The 19,555-nt window shown below is 36.2% G+C and overlaps 1 protein-coding gene and 1 long non-coding RNA gene across 11 annotated transcripts in view; one reads left to right on the plus strand and one right to left on the minus strand.

Moving 5' to 3' along the window:
• Positions 1 to 19,555, minus strand: part of LOC129393397 (uncharacterized) — a 130,092-nt gene that overhangs the window by 79,677 nt on the left and 30,860 nt on the right. The window lies entirely within an intron of this gene.
• LOC100994186 (glutamate carboxypeptidase 2) overlaps positions 1 to 19,555 on the plus strand; it is a 65,467-nt gene that overhangs the window by 41,397 nt on the left and 4,515 nt on the right. For all 10 annotated transcript variants that reach the window (XM_055094732.2, XM_055094734.2, XM_055094739.2 and 7 more), the window contains 6 exons: positions 1,481 to 1,544; positions 5,999 to 6,066; positions 12,704 to 12,795; positions 13,941 to 14,031; positions 16,234 to 16,498; positions 16,799 to 16,880. In XM_055094732.2, the coding sequence (XP_054950707.2) occupies positions 1,481 to 1,544; positions 5,999 to 6,066; positions 12,704 to 12,795; positions 13,941 to 14,031; positions 16,234 to 16,498; positions 16,799 to 16,880 (662 nt within the window). The remainder of the gene's footprint in view (positions 1 to 1,480; positions 1,545 to 5,998; positions 6,067 to 12,703; positions 12,796 to 13,940; positions 14,032 to 16,233; positions 16,499 to 16,798; positions 16,881 to 19,555) is intronic.

The raw sequence follows: 19,555 nt of genomic DNA on the forward strand, positions 1-19,555 counted from the left end.
CAAATTTATGAAAAATATGAAGTTAAATTGTCTCTATTTCCTGACCATGAAGCCAAATTTTCCTGTATCATGTTTGATTTCTATCACGATTCTATTACGCTTTCCAAAATATCTCCTAAAGCTAACTATACAGAGTCTCGCTCTGTTGCCCAGGCTGGAGTACAGTGACGTGACTTCTGCTCACTGCAGCGTCAGCATCCCGGGTTCAAGCAATTCTCCTGCCCTCGGCTCCTGAGTAGCTGGGATTACAGGCATGTGCCACCACACCTGGCTAATTTTTTTATATTTAATAGAGACAGGGTTTTGCTGTGTTGGCCAGGCTGGCCTCAAAGTCCTGAGCTTAAGTGATATGCCTGCCTCGGCCTCCCAAAGTGCTAGGAATACAGGCGTGCGTCACCACGCCTGGCCATAAGGTATACTTTTCATTTATCTTTCTTAATTCATAATGACCTGCTCTATGTTAAATTATGCTAAAAGTAAGGCAGAAATCTCCACCACAGAATATTTACTAAGCCATTTGAAAAGTAATTTTACCTGCATGTATTGTTGGCTTTATATAACAGAAACATTAGCTATAAAGTAAATATATGTAAAGTCAATGTTTATTCCATTAATTTCCAGTCACGCTGTAAATATTTATTGGCTCCTTTCATACTCCAGATATTATGTGAAACCCTGTGGACTTTAATTTTCTTTGAAAAAAAATGGTGCTCCTGTAGACTTAGTCAAAGTTTTATAAGAAAGAATTTTGCCACTATCTGGAAGAACCTAATATTTTGACGGTGTAATTTGTGTCTTTCAAATTATTTTTTTCACTTACAGTTGCATTTTTTTCATTTTTTATCTTACAGTCAGAATGCTTAGGAAATTACGTATTTTAGAGACTCAGAATTCACACTGATATCTCAAAAAAACTTTGCTACGCTTTGTTTTAAAGTGTGCAATTATCAATATTGACCAGGAGATGGTACCATCCTACAGGAGAGCCTGACTTCATGGTCAGGAGATGATTTAAGTTCACTTATTTTTCATAATATGAAATTTAACTTGAAATTTCATACACTTAAAACACCTTCATTCCATATGAATCAGACAAGATTCTCTGCTTAAATAATGAGATGTTTATAGGAAGATTTTCACTGAAAAGTCTCTTAGGTCATTCATGTTTGCTAAGACAATTTTTTGAAGGATAAACTACAGTATGGTTAAGAAATTAACTCTTTTTCCACTTACCATAAGTATATGGACAATTTCATCTTAAATATTAGCTTTTAACAAGTTTTGCTTGTTGTTTCCTACCAGTAATCTTTATTGAAATTCTTTCAAAGCAGCTCTTTTATGAGAATTTCTTATGTCAAATTTGTCGTTAATATGGGTCAGCTCAATTAGAAATCTACATATATTAAATGTAGATGTGCATTTTGTGGGGGAGGGGGAGTGGGTTATAACTTTATATTTATAGTTTTCCTTTTTATTGTAGGAGAATTCAAGACTCCTTCAAGAGCGTGGCGTGGCTTATATTAATGCTGACTCGTCTATAGAAGGTGAATATCGTTGGTCTCATAAGAAAAGATGTGATTAAACTAGGAGCAGCAGTCTAGCTAATAAATTATGCACTAACAAGGAAGGCTATGTATTAACGTGTGGTTATGGAATCTACTGCAACCTCTGACAGGAAGCAGTGTGTGAACCCTAGTTGAGAGTTGGGTGAGCCCTAGGTGAGCAGGTTTTTCTTTTCTTCTTTCCTTTCCTTTTGTTTTCTTTTCTCTTTTCTTTCTTTTCTTACTTTTTTTTTTTTTTTTTTTTTTTTTTTTTTTTTTTGCTTTGCAGTATAGAGTACTAATTCAGAAAAGCAGCATTCTTTGATTAGCTTCATCTGGCAGATTTCTTTTTATATACAGAAGGAATTTAGTAAGTATCTGTTGAATGATTAACTCAGGGACCTAAAGAGTTCTATAATTTAGAATGGTGTGGAAAAAAAAGTATCATTTGTGGGGTGCAGTGGCTCATGCCTGTAATCGCAGCACTTTGGGAGGCTGAAGCGGGTGGATCACTTCAGGTCAGGATTTCGAAACCAGCCTGGCCAACATGGTGAAACCCCATAGCTATTACAAATGCAAAAATTAGCCGGGCGTGGTGGCGCACTCAGTATAGATAATATGCTAAATCAATCTTGAATTATAATGTATGCAGGTACTTTAGAAAGGGTAGGATAAAACCACTCTGGGAGTTCAGAGGAAAGAATAATAGAAACTTCAGGAAAGGCTTGAGAAAGGGGATGGGCATTTGAGGCTGACTTTGAAGAATGGAAATACGTTTAATAAGCAAAAGACCAAACTAAAGGAAATCTCAGATTGATTTTCATGAAAATGAAAGAGTCCATTGTCACTACAATCCAGCTCCACTAATATATCTATATCTTGACCATATGCAACATCCCAGTCATTGCACTCCTGTTCTCTACACTCAGATTGCTCTTCAACACCTCTTTATGTGTTTAATCCTTATCCTTAGACCCTCTTTTGAAATGTTACTTTTTCAGGGAAGACATGTCTTCATGGCACTCATCACTGTCATTATTAAGTAATTATTTGTTTTACAAGTAATAGACTGTATTCTTTAACAAGGAACAGACAGTATCTTGCTTATTCACTCCTAGATTCCTTATGTCTTATTAAATAAATATTTGTGGTACGGTTGCAAAAAAAAAAAGGACTAAATGAATGAAGGGGGAATTTTTTAGAATATTTTCTTTAGTGTATTAGTAAATTTGCCATGTCAACACTCGGAACATGAGACCTTGATGGAGTCACGTTGGCATTTTCTTTTTCTTTTTCTGTTGTTTTTTTTGTGTGTTTTTTTGTTTCTGTTCTTTTTCTGTTTTTTGTTTGTTTGTTTGTTTTTTCTGTTTCCGTTCTTCTTCTTTTGTTTGTCTGCTTGTTTGTTTTGAGTCAGGGTCTCACTCCGCAGCCCAGGTTGGAGTGCATGGAGCGATCATGGCTCACTAGTCTTGATTTCCCAGGCTCAAGTGATCCTCCAACCTCAGCCTCCTTGGTAGCTGGGACTACAGGCAAATGCTAGATGTCCAGCTAATTTTTGTATTTTTAGTGGAGATGACGTTTGACCATGTTACCCAGGTTGGTCTCAAACTCCTGGGCTCAAGCTGTCTATCCACATTGTTCTCCCAAAATGCTAGGATAACGGGTCTGAGCCACAGCTCCCAACCTTCCTTTTCTTTCTTTGTCAGTGCCTCTGAGCTACACTGTTCTGAAAGTTAGTTTACACAGTGCATTTGGTTATTCTTTTCTCCTTCTCTTAGGGTAGTGGCTAAGAGCTTGACCTTTGGCGTCAGATGCCTGGATTCATTTCTGGCCCTGCAACTTCCCATTTGTGTGACCCAAGCTATTTACTTTCTGGGCCTCAGTTTTCTCACATCTAAATATAACTTCTAAGAGCCCCTATCTCAAAGGCTCCTGTAAGGGCAAAAAAAGTTACATTTGCAAATCTCCCAGACCTGTGCCTTGCACAGAGTAAATGTCAAAAAAAGTTAACTTTGATTAGTATCATTACACCTACTTAAAACACATAATAAGGTGAAATATATATATGTATATATATATATATGTATATTATATGCCCACCCAGAATAAATACTCCAAATATATTTTCTTGAAATGTAGAATAACGTTCTCTTTATTGATAGTTTTTTTCTGTTTTTTTTTTGTTGTTGTTGTTGTTGTTGTTATTGTTGTTTTGAAATTAGATCTTGTAGTATTGTCCAGGATAGTTTCAAACTCCTGAGCTCAACTGAACCTTCCCCGTCAGCCTCCCAAGTAGCTGGGAAAACAGGTGTGTGGCACAATACTTGGCCATAGTTTTTTAAGATTTGGTATTTTAATGTATTTTAAAAACTCATTAGGCTTTGCTACTTATGTCATACCTGGCTTGAAATTGCTTCATTGTGTCTCTATAATTTTCAAAATCGAGAACAAAGGACAGGAGGTACTATATGATCGGGACACCATTCATCTCACTTGTTTTATATTTTTACATTGTATTAATTTTTCTTTCTCAAATAATACAAATAATCATAGATTCTGAAATTTCTAATGTTAAAATGTAATATTTACAAATAAAGCAAAACTCCTCAATGCAAACTACTCTCAAACTTAGTCCTCTCTCCAAAGGTATTACTGTCCTCAGTTTTGGGTGTTTCCATCATGTTGGCATTAATATATAGAATTTAGCTTCACAAAGCACCAAGAGCGTAGTGGGTGCTATCTCAGGTGCTTTACACGTAAAAAAATTATTCAGTACTCACAATAACCCTCTGAGATAAGTAGGTAAATATTTTTATTATCTCTTTTGTATAAAAGAAGAAACTGACACTCAGAGAGGTTAAGTAACTTTCCCAAGGCCACACAGCTAGTGAAGGGTTGAGCTTAGACTCAAATCAGACTAGTCTGTTTCAACTTTACCCTTCTAACCACTACACTCTATTGTCTCTCACCACCTTATACAGGTATTTGGTATCATATTACAGCTAAATGGTTCTACAACTTGCCTTTTTCATTCAGCAACACATTATGAAAAACTTTCCATATCAGCACATATCTCTGTTTCACTTAAAAAACAAACACTACCACCAGACAACCAAAATCTACACTATAATCAATAGGACAAATTCTGTATCAATTTTCTAGCTGCTGGACAGATTGCTTCAGTTTGTTGTGGTTAATATTATTTTATTTGCATGCTTTTTTGGTATAATGTGAGGAGAGGGTAGAGAGCTACAAGTATATTTATTTGGTCTTAGGATGTGGGCAATTAAATTGTAATAAATGCTGGCAAACTACTCCCCTCCCCAATTTCCACTCCTATAAACACTTCTGTTTTAAAAATTACATTGGCTGTTTGTACATATTTATTCTTCCAGATAAATTTTAAAATCTAAAGTCAAATCTTTAAGTTCCATAAACAATTCTGTTGTGGTGTCATTATTTTAAAAGCCTCAACTTTTGCTGTTCTCAAACATGGATCTGAGGCTTTGGGATAAAAGCTAGTTGCCATCCTCTGAGTGTTTCATGTGCTTTTACATTTCTGGGCATTTGCACAGTCTATGGCTTTAGCTGCAAATACCATTTTTCCCCCCAACTGTGTCCTGGTTCTAGAAAACCCAGTTCAAGAGTCCCCTCTCCAAGTTTGTGAAGTTGTCTTGACTTCCCTCCCCCAAAACTCCTCCTGAGTCAGCAGCCCTTCCCTGTGCTGTCTTGGCTTCCCAAGAACACCTCTCCTGGGTGTTTCACTTGATTGTCACAACCACCAGTCCCCTCCTGAGGAATGGGGACTGAAACTCTAAGAAGAGCACCTGGTTCACAAATTCATTGTCACAACGAATATTGATTGGTTAAATGCCAAATTCTAGGATTGTTCTAAGCACTGGGGTATGGCAGCAAACAAGAGAGTGCACCTTATCCCAGGGGACTTATCTTCTAGTGGGAGGGCCAATAATAAAAAGACAAGTACTTAATATGTTTTATGTTAAATAGATGAGTAATATGGAGAAACATGAGCCAAGGTTAAAAGAGAGAGTGGCTAAAATTAGGGGGTAAGAGACTGCTATTTTAGGTAGGGTGATCGGGGAAATCTCTCAGAAAAACATGATATTAGACCAGGGGAGGAGGAGTAAGTCATGCAGATATAATGCAGAATACTGTTCCAGGCTGGAAGGACAGTGTGTGCAAAGATGCTGAGGGAGTATTCTTGGGCAGAATGTAAAATGCAGATTTTGAGAGGTGACCTGGGGTTTCATACATGGCAGTGTGGGCCATGGTGAGGATGATGGACTTTACAGAGTTAGTTGGGAAGCCATTGGAGAGTTACAGTTGAAATCAGGTTTTAAAACAATCATTCTGGTAGGAATCTAGCAGTGGTCTTTGAAGAAAATAATAACAGAAAGAAATTAAATTTTAAAATCTATTCTTTTCTTATTTTTCAGGAAACTACACTCTGAGAGTTGATTGTACACCACTGATGTACAGCTTGGTATACAACCTAACAAAAGAGGTATATAATTACATATAATTTAAGAAAACCCAAGTTCTACAAATGATGTTTTCTTGAGGTATTATTATGTTAAACATTGGTGTTGTTTTATAACTTCTTGTCTTCTTTTCATATAACATATATGACATCACATCTTCACAGACCATCACATCTAGTAAACTGTTTACACAGATTGACTCATTTCTCACCACACCACTGTGAGGTAGCCCGTGAGTAGCATCATGTCTACCATCTCCATTCTTAAAACAGTGAAACTGAGCTCAAAGAACATTGGCCACCAAAGTCACACACAACTTGGACGGTAGCCGAACCAAGACTTGGTCCTATGGCTCAACTCCTTAATTAAAAAACTTGTTTATACTCTTCAGTATATTGATACCAATTAATTCAGAACACAGGAATCATTAAATGTTCCAATTGATTGAGAAAGAATATTCATAAGAATACCAGGTGCTGGCTTCCAGGGACAGAGGCTAGATGAGATCACAATTACATTTTTTCAGATAGGGATTATAAATAAAATTTAAATGCCATTAAGCTTTGGTTGCAAAAGAATGGAATGGAGGAGTGACCAAGATGACTGACTAGAAGCAACTATGGTGTGTGGCTCTCACAAAGAGAAATTGAAGGGGCAAGTAAATACAGCACCTTCAACTGAAATGAACAGATACTCACATTGGGACTAATCAAGGAAACAACCCAACCCAAGGAGAGTAGAGAAAAGCAAGGCAGGACGACGGCCCACCTGGGAATGACACAGAGTCAAGGGAACTTCCCCCACCCAGGAAAATGATGAGCGAATGTGCAACCCCAGGAAACCATGCTTTTTCCATGGATCTTTGCAACCCTTAGGTCAGCAGATACCCTCTTGAACCCACTCCACCAGGGCCTTCAGTCTGATACACAGCTGCATGGAGTCTTAGCAGAACAGCCACTCAGGCATGCATGGAGACACAGGAGCTTTAGATACACCAGCTTTCCAGGCTTCATGGCAAAAGTAACTGCAACTCCAGCACAGCAGGAGGTTAGACCCCCATACATACCCATAAAAAAGAGGCCGAATTCAAGGGCCTGAGCAGTGATGGCCTGCAGGCCCCACTTCCACAGCACCTCACAGGATAAGACCCACTGGCTTGGATTTCCAGCCAGCCACTGGTAGCAGTGTTGTGCCTATCTGGGAAAGAGCTCCTGGGTGGTGGTGGGGGGCAGGGAGGTGGGGGTGGAGGGGTGGGCTGCTATCTTTGCTGTTTGAGTGGCTTAGCCATTCCCACCTTTAGGCTTTGGAGAGCCCAAGATGACTGGGGGGTGGGGGTGGAAGCAGTACCCCAGCACAGCACAGTGGCCCCACAAAAACGTGGCCAGACTTCCTTATAAAGCAGATCCCCAACTGCGTTCCTCATCAATGGGTGGAGCCTCCCAACTAGGGTTTCTGGCTACCCCCACTGGTGTTCTCTGGCTAACAGAGGTTTTAGGACACCCTGGGATGGAGCTGCCAGGAGGAGGGGCAAACCACCATCTTTGCTGTTTGGGTGACTTAGCCATCCCAGGTTTCAGACTTCGGAGTGTCCAAGACAACCAAGGGCTGAAGTGGACCCTCACCACAGCACAGTTGCTCTACAAAAACGTGGCCAGACTACTTTTTAAACTGGGTCCCTGATCCTTTTCCTCCTGTCTGGGTAAGACCTCCCAGTGGGGTCTCCAGCCACCTCCTACAGGTCTATTCAGGCTGGCAACATGTCTATAACTCCCTTGGATGGAGGTCCCACAGTAAGAAGCAGGCTGCATTCTTTACTGTTTCACAGCCATCACCGATGATTCCTCCAGGAACTGTAAAATCTGAGGCAACTAGTGATTGGAGTCGACCCCCCAGCACAACACAGCAGCCCTGCAGAAAAGTGGCTAGACTGTTTAAAAAAAAAAAAAAAGAAAAGAAAAGAACAAGCTCCACTCAAAGGTCACCAACCTCAAAGATTGAAGGCAGATAAGCCCACAAAGATGAGAAAGGATCAGTACAAGAATACTGAAAACTCAAAATGCCACAGTGCCCTCTTTCCTCCAAATGACTGCATCACTTCTCCAGCAAGGGTTCAGAACCGGGTTGAGGCTGAGATGCCTGAAATGACAGAAGTAGAATTCATAATATGGATAGGGACAAAGTTTACTGGACTAAAGGAGCGTGTTGTAACCCAATTCTAGGAAGCTAAAAATCATGTTAAAACATTGCAGGAACTGACAGTAAAATGAGCCAGTTTAGAGAAGAATAGAGCTGAAAAATACTACAGCAACTTCACAATGCAGTCACAAGTATTAATAGCAGTATAGACCAAGTGAAGGAAAGAATCTTAGAGCTTGAAGACTGTCTTTCTGAAATAATACAGGCAGACAAGAATAGAGAAAAAGGAATGAACAAAACCTCCAAGAAATATGTGATTATGTAAAGAGACTGAATCTATAACTGATTGGTGTACGTGAAAGAGATGGGAAGAATGGAACCAGCTTGGAAAACATATTCCAGGATATAATCCATGAGAACTTTCCCAACATAGCTAGATAGGCCAACATTCAAATTCAGGAAATGCAGAGAACCTCAGTAAGATACTACTTGAGAAGATCATCCCCAAGACACATACTCATCAGATTCTCCAAGGACAAAATGAGAGAAAAAATGTTAAAGGCAGCTAGAGGGAAAGGCCAGGTTACCTACAAAGGGAAGCCCATCAGCCTAACAGTGGACCTCTCAGCTGAAACCCTGCAAGCCAGAAGAGATTGGGGGCCAATGTTCAACATTCTTAGAAAAAAGAAATTCCAATCCAGAATTTCATATCCGACCACATTGAGCTTTATATGTGAAGGAGAAATAAGATTCTTTCAAGACAAGCAAATGCTGAGGGAATTTGTTACCACCAGACCTGTCTTAACAAGAGTTATTGACAGAAGTACTAAATATGGACAGGAAAGACTGTCACCAGCCACAACAAAAACACACTGAAGTACACAGACCAGTGATACTATAAAGCAATCACATAAGTCTGCAGAATAACCAGCTAACATCATGACGACAGGATCAAATCCACACATTTCAATTCTAATCTTATATGTAAATGGACTAAATACACCAATTAAAATACATAGAGTGGCAAGCTGGATAAAGAACCAGGACCTATTGGTATCCTGTCTTCAAGAGACCCTTCTCATATGCAATGACACACATAAGTCAAAATAAATAGATGAAGGAAAGTCTACCAAGCAAATAGAAAACAGAAAAATGCAGGAGTTCCAATTCTAGTTTCTGACAAAACAGACTTTAAACCAACAAAGATAAAAAAAAGACAAAGAAGGGCATCGCATAATGGTAAAGGATTCAATTCAGCAAGAAGAGCTTAATGTCCTAAATATATATGCACATAACACAGGAGCACCCAGATTCATAAGGCAAGTTCTTAGAGACCTTCGAAGAGACTTAGACTCCCACACAATAATAGTGGTAGACTTTAATAGCCTATTGAAAATATTAATTAATTTTCAAGACATAAAATAACAAAGATATTCATGGCCTAAACTGAGTACTGGATCAAATGGACCTGATAGATATCTACAAAATTCTCCACCCAGAAACAACAGAATAGACATTCTTGTCATCAGCTCATGGCACTTACTCTAAAATTGATCACATAATTGGAAGTAAAACACTCCTCAGCAAAAGCAAAAGAAATGAAATTAAAAACGTCTCTTGTACTGCCGTGCAAATTCAAAATCAAGAGAAAGAAATTCACTCAAAACTATTCAATTCCATGGAAATTGAATAACCTGCTCCTGAATGACTTGTGGGTATATAATGAGATGAAAGCAGGAATCAAGAAGTTCTTTGAAACTAATGAGAACAAAGATATGACACACCAGAATCTCTGGGACACAGCTAAGGCAGAATTAAAAGGGAAATTTATAGCACTAAATGCCCACATTAAAAGTTAGAAATATCTGGCCAGGTGTGGTGGCTCACACCTGTAATCCCAGCACTTTGGGAGGCCGGGGAGGGCAGATCACAAGGTCAGGAGATCGAGACCTTCCTGGCAAACACAGTGAAACCCTGTCTCTACTAAAATTACAAAAAATTAGCCAGATGTGGTGGCGGGTGCCTGTAGTCCCAGCTACTCAGGAGGCTGAGGCAGGAGAATCGCTTGAACCCGGGAGGTGGAGGTTGCAGTGAGCTGAGATCACGTCACTGCACTCCAGCCTGGACAACAGAGAGAGACTCTTTCTCAAAAAAAAAAAAAAAGAAAGATCTCAAGTTAACAACCTAGTGTCAAAACTAAATATACTAGAGAACAAAAGTAAACAAACCCCAAAGCTAGCGGAAGACACGAAATAACCAAGACCACAGCTGAACTGAAGGTGTTGGCGACATGAAAAACCCTTCAAAATATTAACGAATCCAGGAGCTGATTTTTTGAAAAAAAATAATAAAAAATAGAGTGCTAGCTAGACTAATAAAGAAGAAAAGTGATAAGATTCAAATAAACACTGTCAGAAATGATAAGGGGGAATATTCCCACTGACCCCACAGAAATACAAACATCAGAGAACATTATAAACACCTCTATGCACATAAACCAAAGAATCTAGAAGAAATGGATATTAGCTGGGTGTGGTGGCAGGTGCCTGTAATCCCAGCTACTCGGGAGGCTGAAGCAGGAGAATTGCGTGAACGAGGTTGCAGTGAGCAGAGATCGCACAATTGCACTCTAGCCCAGGCGACAGTGCAAGACTTCATCAAAAAACAAAACAAAAACAGAAAAAAAAAAAGAAAAGGAAAAAGAAAAAAAAGGATAAATTCCTGGAAACATACACCTTCTGAAGGCTGAACCAGAAAGAAATTGAATCCCTGAACAGGCCAATCATGAGTTCTGAAACTGAGGCAGTAATAAATAGCTTACCAACCAAAAAAAGCCAAGGACCAAATGGATTCACAGCTTAATTCTACCAGAGGTACAAAGAAGGGCTGGTACTATTTCTATTGAAACTATTTCCAAATAATTAGGAGGAGAGACTCCTCCCTAACTAATTCTATGAGTCCAGCATCATCCCAATACCAAAACTTGGCAGAGATACAACAGCAACAAAAATTCAGGCCAGTATCTATGATGAACAATGATGCAAAAATCCTCAATAAAATACTGGCAAACAGAATCCAGCAGCACATTAGAAAGCTTATCCACCACAATCAAGTAGGCTTCATCCCAGGGATGCAAGGTTGATTCAACATATGCAAATCAATAAATGCAGTTAATCACATAGGCAGAACTAGAAACAAAAACCACATGATTATCTCAATAAATGCAGAAAAAAGCTTTCAATAACATTGAATATCTCTTTATGTTAAAAACTATCAATAAACTAGGTATTGAAGGAGCAAACCTCAAAATAATAAGAGCCATATATGACAAACCCACAGCCAACATCGTACTGAATGGGCCAAAGCTACAAGCAGTCCTTTTCAAAACCGACACAAAATAAAGATTCTTCTCTAATCACTCCTATTCAACATAGTATTGGAAGTGATGGCCAGGGTAATCAGGCAAGACAAAAAAATAAAGCTCATTCAAATAAAAAGAGAGGAGGTCAAACTATCCCTGTTTGCAGACGACATGATTCTATATCTAGGAAATTCCATTGTCAAAGCCCAAAAGCTCCTTAAGCTGATAAGCAACTTTATCAGTCTCAGGATACAAAATCAATGTGCAAAAATTGCTAGCATTCCTGTACACCAACAACAGACAAGCCAAGAGCCAAGTCACAAATTAACACTCATTCACAATTACCACAAAATGAATAAAATACCTATGAATACAGCTAACTCAGGAGGTGAAAGATCTCTACAAGGAGAACTACAAACCACTGCTCTAAGAAATCAGAGATGACATATTCAAATGGAAAAACATTCCATGCTCATAGATAGGAAGAATCAATATCATTAAAATGGCCATATTGCCCAAAGTAATTTATAGATTCAGTGCTATTCCTATTAAACTATTATTGGCATTCTTCACAGAATTTGAAAAATCTGTTTTAAAATTCATATGGATCCATAAAAGAGCCCATATAACCAAGGCAATCCTAAGCAAAAAGAACAAAGCTGGAGACATCAAACTATACTATGAGGCTACAGTAACCAAAACAGCATGATACTGGTACAAGAACAGACATTGCGGTTTATTGTATGTTATTGAATGACTTTGGTAACCCTACTGGCAAGAAACAATTTTGCTTCTTTTTATTTTCTTTGTTGTGAGATGAGAAATAGTTTTGATTGTAGTATCTTTTAATTCAGAAAAATAGACAAAAAGATCATACACTATGCCATTCATCTAAAGACGATGGCTTGGTATGAATTTGGTGTAGCCTGTTTATGCTATGCACTTCATACATTTATTTTTATAATATAGTTCACCTATATATAATCACATGAGTATTTTCCCACTTGTCAGAAACTTATAATTCTTGATGACTGCTAATGTATGGATAGCATCCCTTGTTTTTGCTGAATTGTGGCTTAGTTACTCACTTCTCGTTAATGGACATCTAGTTTTTAATATATCTGATTTGTAAGTATTCTCTTTTTTTCTTTTAATTTGTGTAGCTGAAAAGCCCTGATGAAGGCTTTGAAGGCAAATCTCTTTATGAAAGTTGGACTAAAAAAAGTTCTTCCCCAGAGTTCAGTGGCATGCCCAGGTAAGTAAATGAATGAAGTTTCCACTGAATTCAGTGTGGGATCGTTTTGAAAATAAAAGCATATTTTCTTTCAATCATTAAGTGAAAAATTAAGTTTCAAAATGGTCTAAAATCTGATAAAGGAAAAGCATTACTTTGGTTCACAAATAAAATATTACTGTGTGTTTTGTAGTTAAATCTGCAGGATATCAAAACGTGATTTCTCTTTAGAATATGTAATATATACATATGGAACATTTCAACAGATTATAAAGATTGGTCATTTCTTATATGAAATGCATGGGATGAGAAGTGTTTTGGACTTTGGATTTTTTTAAGATTTTGGAATATTTGCATTATACTTACTGGTTGAACATCCCTAATCTGAAAATTCATAATCTGAAATGCTTCAGTTAGCATTTCCTTTCAGTGTCATGTAGGTGCTTAAAAACTTTTGGATTTTGCAGCATTTTTAAAAATGTTCTAATCTTTAATTTTTGTGAGTACGTAGTAGGTGTATTTATTTTTGGGGTGCATGAAATGTTTTGATACAGATCTTGGATTTTTGGATTAGGGATACTCAACCCATGATAGAGATAATGATGAAAAGTAATTTTCCTCATTTTTCTGCCATCTCATCACCTTGTAATTATCCTGTTTCTGAATATCATATAGTTAATAAATATTTTGCTTATTGCAATAAAAATGCAAGCATCATTTCAACATTGGTTGTATCTTCACAAGCAAGGGAAGAAGAATAAATATCTCAGTGCTCTCAGTTTATCGATGTCAACAGCACTATTTATATTATTAAGGGCAAAATTTATGTCCAAATTATCTGAAAAATATTTGCTTTTCACTCTATTATGTACAACAAATACAGATGATAAATGGAATGAAATAAGCTTAAGGAAAATGTTTTCCAACTTCAGAAACCTTTAACAAAATGTGACATAAAATAGTCATTCCTACACGAAACAGTCTCATAGAAGGAGATATTTTGTGATCAAAATTAATATTCTTTTCATGTTTTTGCTGCATGTCTAAAGCTGTATGTTTAAAATTACATTTATTATAGTAAGAATGGGGTTTAGTTTAATGGACATGTAATCTGTGCTTAATGAACAAATTACTTTGAAATAATTCTGTTGTTTTATCTCTAAAAGGATAAGCAAATTGGGATCTGGAAATGATTTTGAGGTGTTCTTCCAACGACTTGGAATTGCTTCAGGCAGAGCACGGTATACTAAAAATTGGGTAAGTGAATCTCAAATTATCCAAGATTATTTATGAATATGTTTTAACTAAACAAATAATTCTGACTCCAAAAAGTGAATCAAGCATTAGAGGAATAGAGAAATTTGAAAGCAGAGGGAGAAGTCTCAATGGTTGACAGTATCACTACTACATAGGATAACTCCTGTATCTGGTATTCCAACCCTAAATTCAAGTGTCAGTTGGTATCAATACTCATGTCTGCAAATGTGAACTTCCGTGTACTCCTTTAAACATATTTTCTGTTTCATTTGGTGGCATTGCATTCACTCAGTCATTTAAGTTGGAAATGTAGGAATTGTCTTTGATTTTACCCTCCTCCTTATTCAAAATTAGTCAGTATTTCCCCATTATCATTCAAAATTAATGAGTGTATTTGGATTTCCATCTCTTACTGTATCTCCAATTATTAAACAAATAACAAGTCATTAAACAAATGAAAAATGGTATAGATATTAGTCTGTTTTCCTGCTCCTAATAAAGACATACCTGAGACTGGGTCATTTACAAGGTAAATATGTTTAATTGACTCACAGTTTCATATGGCTGGGGAGGCCTCACAATCATGGCTGAAGGTGAATGAGGAGCAAAGTTACATCTTACATGGCATCAGGCAAGAGAGGATATGCAGGGGAACTTCCCTTTATAAAACCATCAGCTCGCATGAGACTTATTCACTATCACAAGAGCAGTGCAGGAAAATTCGTCCCCCATGATTCAATTACCTCCCACAAGGTCTCTCCCATGACACGTGGGGATTATCATAATTCAAGGTGAGATTTGGGTGGGGACACAGAGTCAAATCATATCAGTATAATACACTGTGTACGTGTAAAAGTCATGATTCCCTTTCTTTTGTTGTTGATTATATATATATATGGTTTTCATTTTCTTCAAAGTAAATTGGGTACATAGTTTATAAAATGTCAAGTAGTTTTATAAGAACACTGGTTTATAATTAAAAACAGTTGTTTCTTATTTCCATTTCATATTCATACCACCCCTGATTTCTGTTCATCAGATGAAACCTTTGTCAACTTTTATGATACATCCATATTTATAAGTAATATTTTAATCCTGATACTTCTTCAATTTTAAATTTTATGTTATAAAGAAAAATCATTCTCACAGTTATAAAAATGGTAAGGAAGAGTTCATTCAAAACTATTCCAATAAGAATATTGCAATAATAAGAAATCGAGCTCAACTCCAAATACAGAAAAGACATTTGGTGATTTAGAGTTGACATTAAGTTTCTGTAAGCCTTTCCTCATGGGCTATTCTTCCCAGACAGAAAATCTTCAATCTCCTGTCTGTGAGGTAGGAAGTTAGGCAGAGTTATGTAGGAGGTGATAGTGAGGATAAATATTAATATTGTCTACATTTTACTACGAAAAAATTACAACAAAGAAAAGTCAAATGACCACCTAAAGTTTTTGGTAGTAAGTCCTGAAGCCTAGATTCAAACCCTGGCAGGGTAATTCCAGAATCCCAGTCTCTTCAACACATCAGTACATAAAATGTCCTTTTATATTAATAATAAAAAATAAGCATCTTAAGATGATCAAAAGTGATAAACCAGCAGTTCACAGTTTGAAAAGTCCTTCCTTCTACCTATACTTTTGGTTTTCCTGACACCTGTCTGGGCCTCCCTTCTCTCTCCTTAGTGAGATTTTGGATCCACTACTGCACCCCTCACCACTCAGACTCTCCAGCCTTCAGCACACTGCTTGTCAGACAATCATTTACCCATGGAATTTTAGTGATTAAACAATTTAGTGTCTTCTCCTATATAATATTGTGTAATACTTATGTACTTGCCTTTAACAATTCGTCTTCTTATTTTTATCCAAATGCAAGATGTCTTGTCTTTTTTTTCAGATTCTTAAAACATGAATCTAAGAATGCAATCTTCTGCATTCTTAGAGGCAAGCCAGTTTGGTCCCTTTCAAATAATTTTTAAATAATATTAGTTATATCATATACACATATTTTAATTGATACAAGCCTGGAGTGTGTTTACGTATCATAATATTAGCCGTTTAGGATGTAGCTTATTGAGATCTTAAGTACTTTCCTTGATCCATCACTGACCAATCTTACTAATACTAATAGTAAATATGGTGCTAATCATTTTTTTGTAAGCTATCCTATAAGAGATATGTTTTGTCATTTTTTCTGTAGGAAACAAACAAATTCAGCGGCTATCCACTGTATCACAGTGTCTATGAAACATATGAGTTGGTGGAAAAGTTTTATGATCCAATGTTTAAATATCACCTCACTGTGGCCCAGGTTCGAGGAGGGATGGTGTTTGAGCTAGCCAATTCCATAGTGCTCCCTTTTGATTGTCGAGATTATGCTGTAGTTTTAAGAAAGTATGCTGACAAAATCTACAATATTTCTATGAAACATCCACAGGAAATGAAGACATACAGTGTATCATTTGGTATGTTACCCTTCCTTTTTCAAATTCCTCATCTGTATGGTTCTATTAATCTCCTAAATATAATGGACTATCTTAGGTCATTTATTATTTATTGCTATTTCAAGTGATCCAATATTCTGTTTATGTCTATAAATGTATTTTCCATTTTATGGATGCTCACATCTTATAATATAAAAATATAAATACCTTGTAAAACACAAAAGATGATGGCTTCTATATTGTTCCTTTTCTTGAACTATAGAGCAGTGCCATTAGAAATTATGTTCTTTAAGCATTTGATGATCCCAATTTCTATTTCAGATTCACTTTTTTCTGCAGTAAAGAATTTTACAGAAATTGCTTCCAAGTTCACTGAGAGACTCCAGGACTTTGACAAAAGCAAGTATGTTCTACATATATGTGCATATGTGTATGTGTGTGTGTGTGTGTATATATATATACATATATTTAAAAGTAAACTAACATCACTGTTGCTGAACTAGCTTTGGGAATTTCTTGCTGTTTTCTTTTTTTTAAATTTGTTTTATTTTAAGTTCCTGGATGCACGGGCAGAACGTGCAGGTTTGTTACATAGGTATACAAGTGTCGTTTCCTGCTGTTTTCTGTCTTTCCACTCTAGCACATCCTATGTAGGGCTGCCCTATCTCAAAAGACCTACTTTCAACATTCTGAGTGGCAATTGTGCTGCTCAGAAATGTCAGTCCCTCCCTCCTGCCATTTGATCAGTTACAAAATACTCTGCTTAACATTGAAGGTCCTCTACTGTGTGACCCCAGCTGTTTCCAGTTTTATTTCTTGCTTTTTCAGTATCTGTACATCATAACTCAGCCAGACTATTTATTTTTCAAAGCATGATTTCTTTCTACCTCTTTTGTTTTTGTCATTACCTCCACATAGAGCTCCTTATTTCCACTTCCATCTGGCAAAATTCTGTTTATCCAGAATAGCAAATATTGTGAAGCCATTAATTTTGGAAATGTTAAACATTTAGGATTAATTCTGTGTAAGATTACACAAGTACAACACAATTTGAACAAAATTTTAAGATGGAAGGAAAAATACTTGGTGAGAATACTAAGGTAATTTTTTTAAAGTATAATTTTGAGGGTACAGATCTGTGTATTAAATATAGTATCATGATATAAATATCAAATCCCCAGGAGCTGATGTAAGAACACATAAAAAGATTACAGTAGATGATGTAGAAATAGGCTCGGTGATCTATAAGGAAGTATTAGTAATAAACGATACAGCAAAAATTAATGGGGAAAGATTACTCAATCATAATATTATATAAACTATGTTAGTACCTGCTATAAAAGTAAATTCAGAATCGCACTTCACATTGTATGCTAACATAAACAACAGGTGTAAAGAATTATTTAGTAAAAATGGAAATTTCTTGAAAGATGCCCAGTTTAGAAGCAATGGGGAAATGATGCAATCAGATTTGAGACCATTTGAAATGGTTCAGAATACGAAAATTAATATTCACAAGAAAAATTAAGAAAGTTGAAAACTTATTTTCTAGCAAAAATGGAGAGTAATATATACATTATAAAATATTTTTTGAAAATTAAACAGTCCAAAAGAACCAGCTGAAAATATCGGTAAGAAACAAGACAAATAATTTTTAAAATGTTGTCAAAGATACACCTGTAAAGAAACATAGCAAAATATTGCAGTTCACTGATGCATAATTCAGAAATACAAATGAAAGTAATGTGATGTTATTTTTACAACACATTAATAACAATTTAAACCTTGGTTGTGCCCATTGCTGTAGCTGGTACACTGAAGCATATGCTCTCCATGCTTTTCTGATAGCATTATGAATTATTTTAGCCTTTTTGAAAAAGATAGATACATATTGCTAATGTGTTCAAGAGCTGTCACAGAGTCCTGTGCTTTGACATAGTATTTCCATTTCTTGGATTATTTCTTAGGAAAAAGTCTCCATTTTGGAAAAGAAAGGCTGCCTGGAGAAAGATTTGAAGTATAAAATTATAATAGCAAGTAATTTAAAATAACCTAATGCCTAAGAGAAGAGAAATTACTAAAAAATTTGATATTCACCAATTTGAACATTTTATAATCCTTACAATGGATTATTAGAAATACAACATAATAGAAGATACTTAGAATAAAATATGAAGTAAGCAAAAAGGATGTAAAATTGTAAATATAATTTGATTAATTTTTATTTAACAAATACAGGAAAAACTTAAAGAGAATTAATGAATTATTATAATAATTGTGCTATCCTCAGGGAATATTGGAAGAATTGTTTACCTATTCTTTTCAATTCTTTATAATTTTTATATGTGGGTAAAACAGTCAACAATAAGAAATACATTTTAAGGAGATCCCAAACACCATGTATTCTATAAAACTGGTTTTCTTTTTGTATTTAAAAGAAAAAATGTTTTCTCCCTCTGACAAAATGCCTCATGGTTTGAATTGTGGTTTGTTTAGGACACTTATTGTTTAGCACACTCAGCTTCCCCTTCCTTTAGTATTTCTATATTTCTTTTATTTTCTCTAAGTGATAGTGAAGATCCACTCTGTTCCCTATATGATATTTACAAATTCTGAAACACCTGAGCAGTGCTTTGCACATAATAATAGTAAATTCTGACTAAGTAAATTAAACTGAATGTTGAATTTCTCAACCAAAACTTTGAAATCTAAGGAAGAGATATGACTTTATCCTGCTTTTCTTGTATCACTTCTTGCCTCATCAAAGAATATAAGACGTTAACACAGGATACAGAGAAAGAGAAGTGCGTGTGTGTGTGTGTGTGCGCGCACGTGCGTGCATATTTACATGTGTGTAGCCACATGAGTTTTTGTACTTGTAGCAATGCTTTGTGAATTTGATTCCGAAACCCATAGCATCTTATTGAAATTATCCTTCATTCGATTGTCTCAACTGTTTATCGGAGTTGCTAACAGGTATTCTGTGTTTCATTCACCTTTATAATATCACAGAATCAGAATTCATGATGCCAAATACATAAATGTTAAAAATAGCTCAAATCCAAATTATGGGAGTTT

Source organism: Pan paniscus, chromosome 9, assembly GCF_029289425.2.
Source record: "Pan paniscus chromosome 9, NHGRI_mPanPan1-v2.0_pri, whole genome shotgun sequence".
NCBI classification, from domain to species: Eukaryota; Metazoa; Chordata; class Mammalia; order Primates; family Hominidae; genus Pan; species Pan paniscus.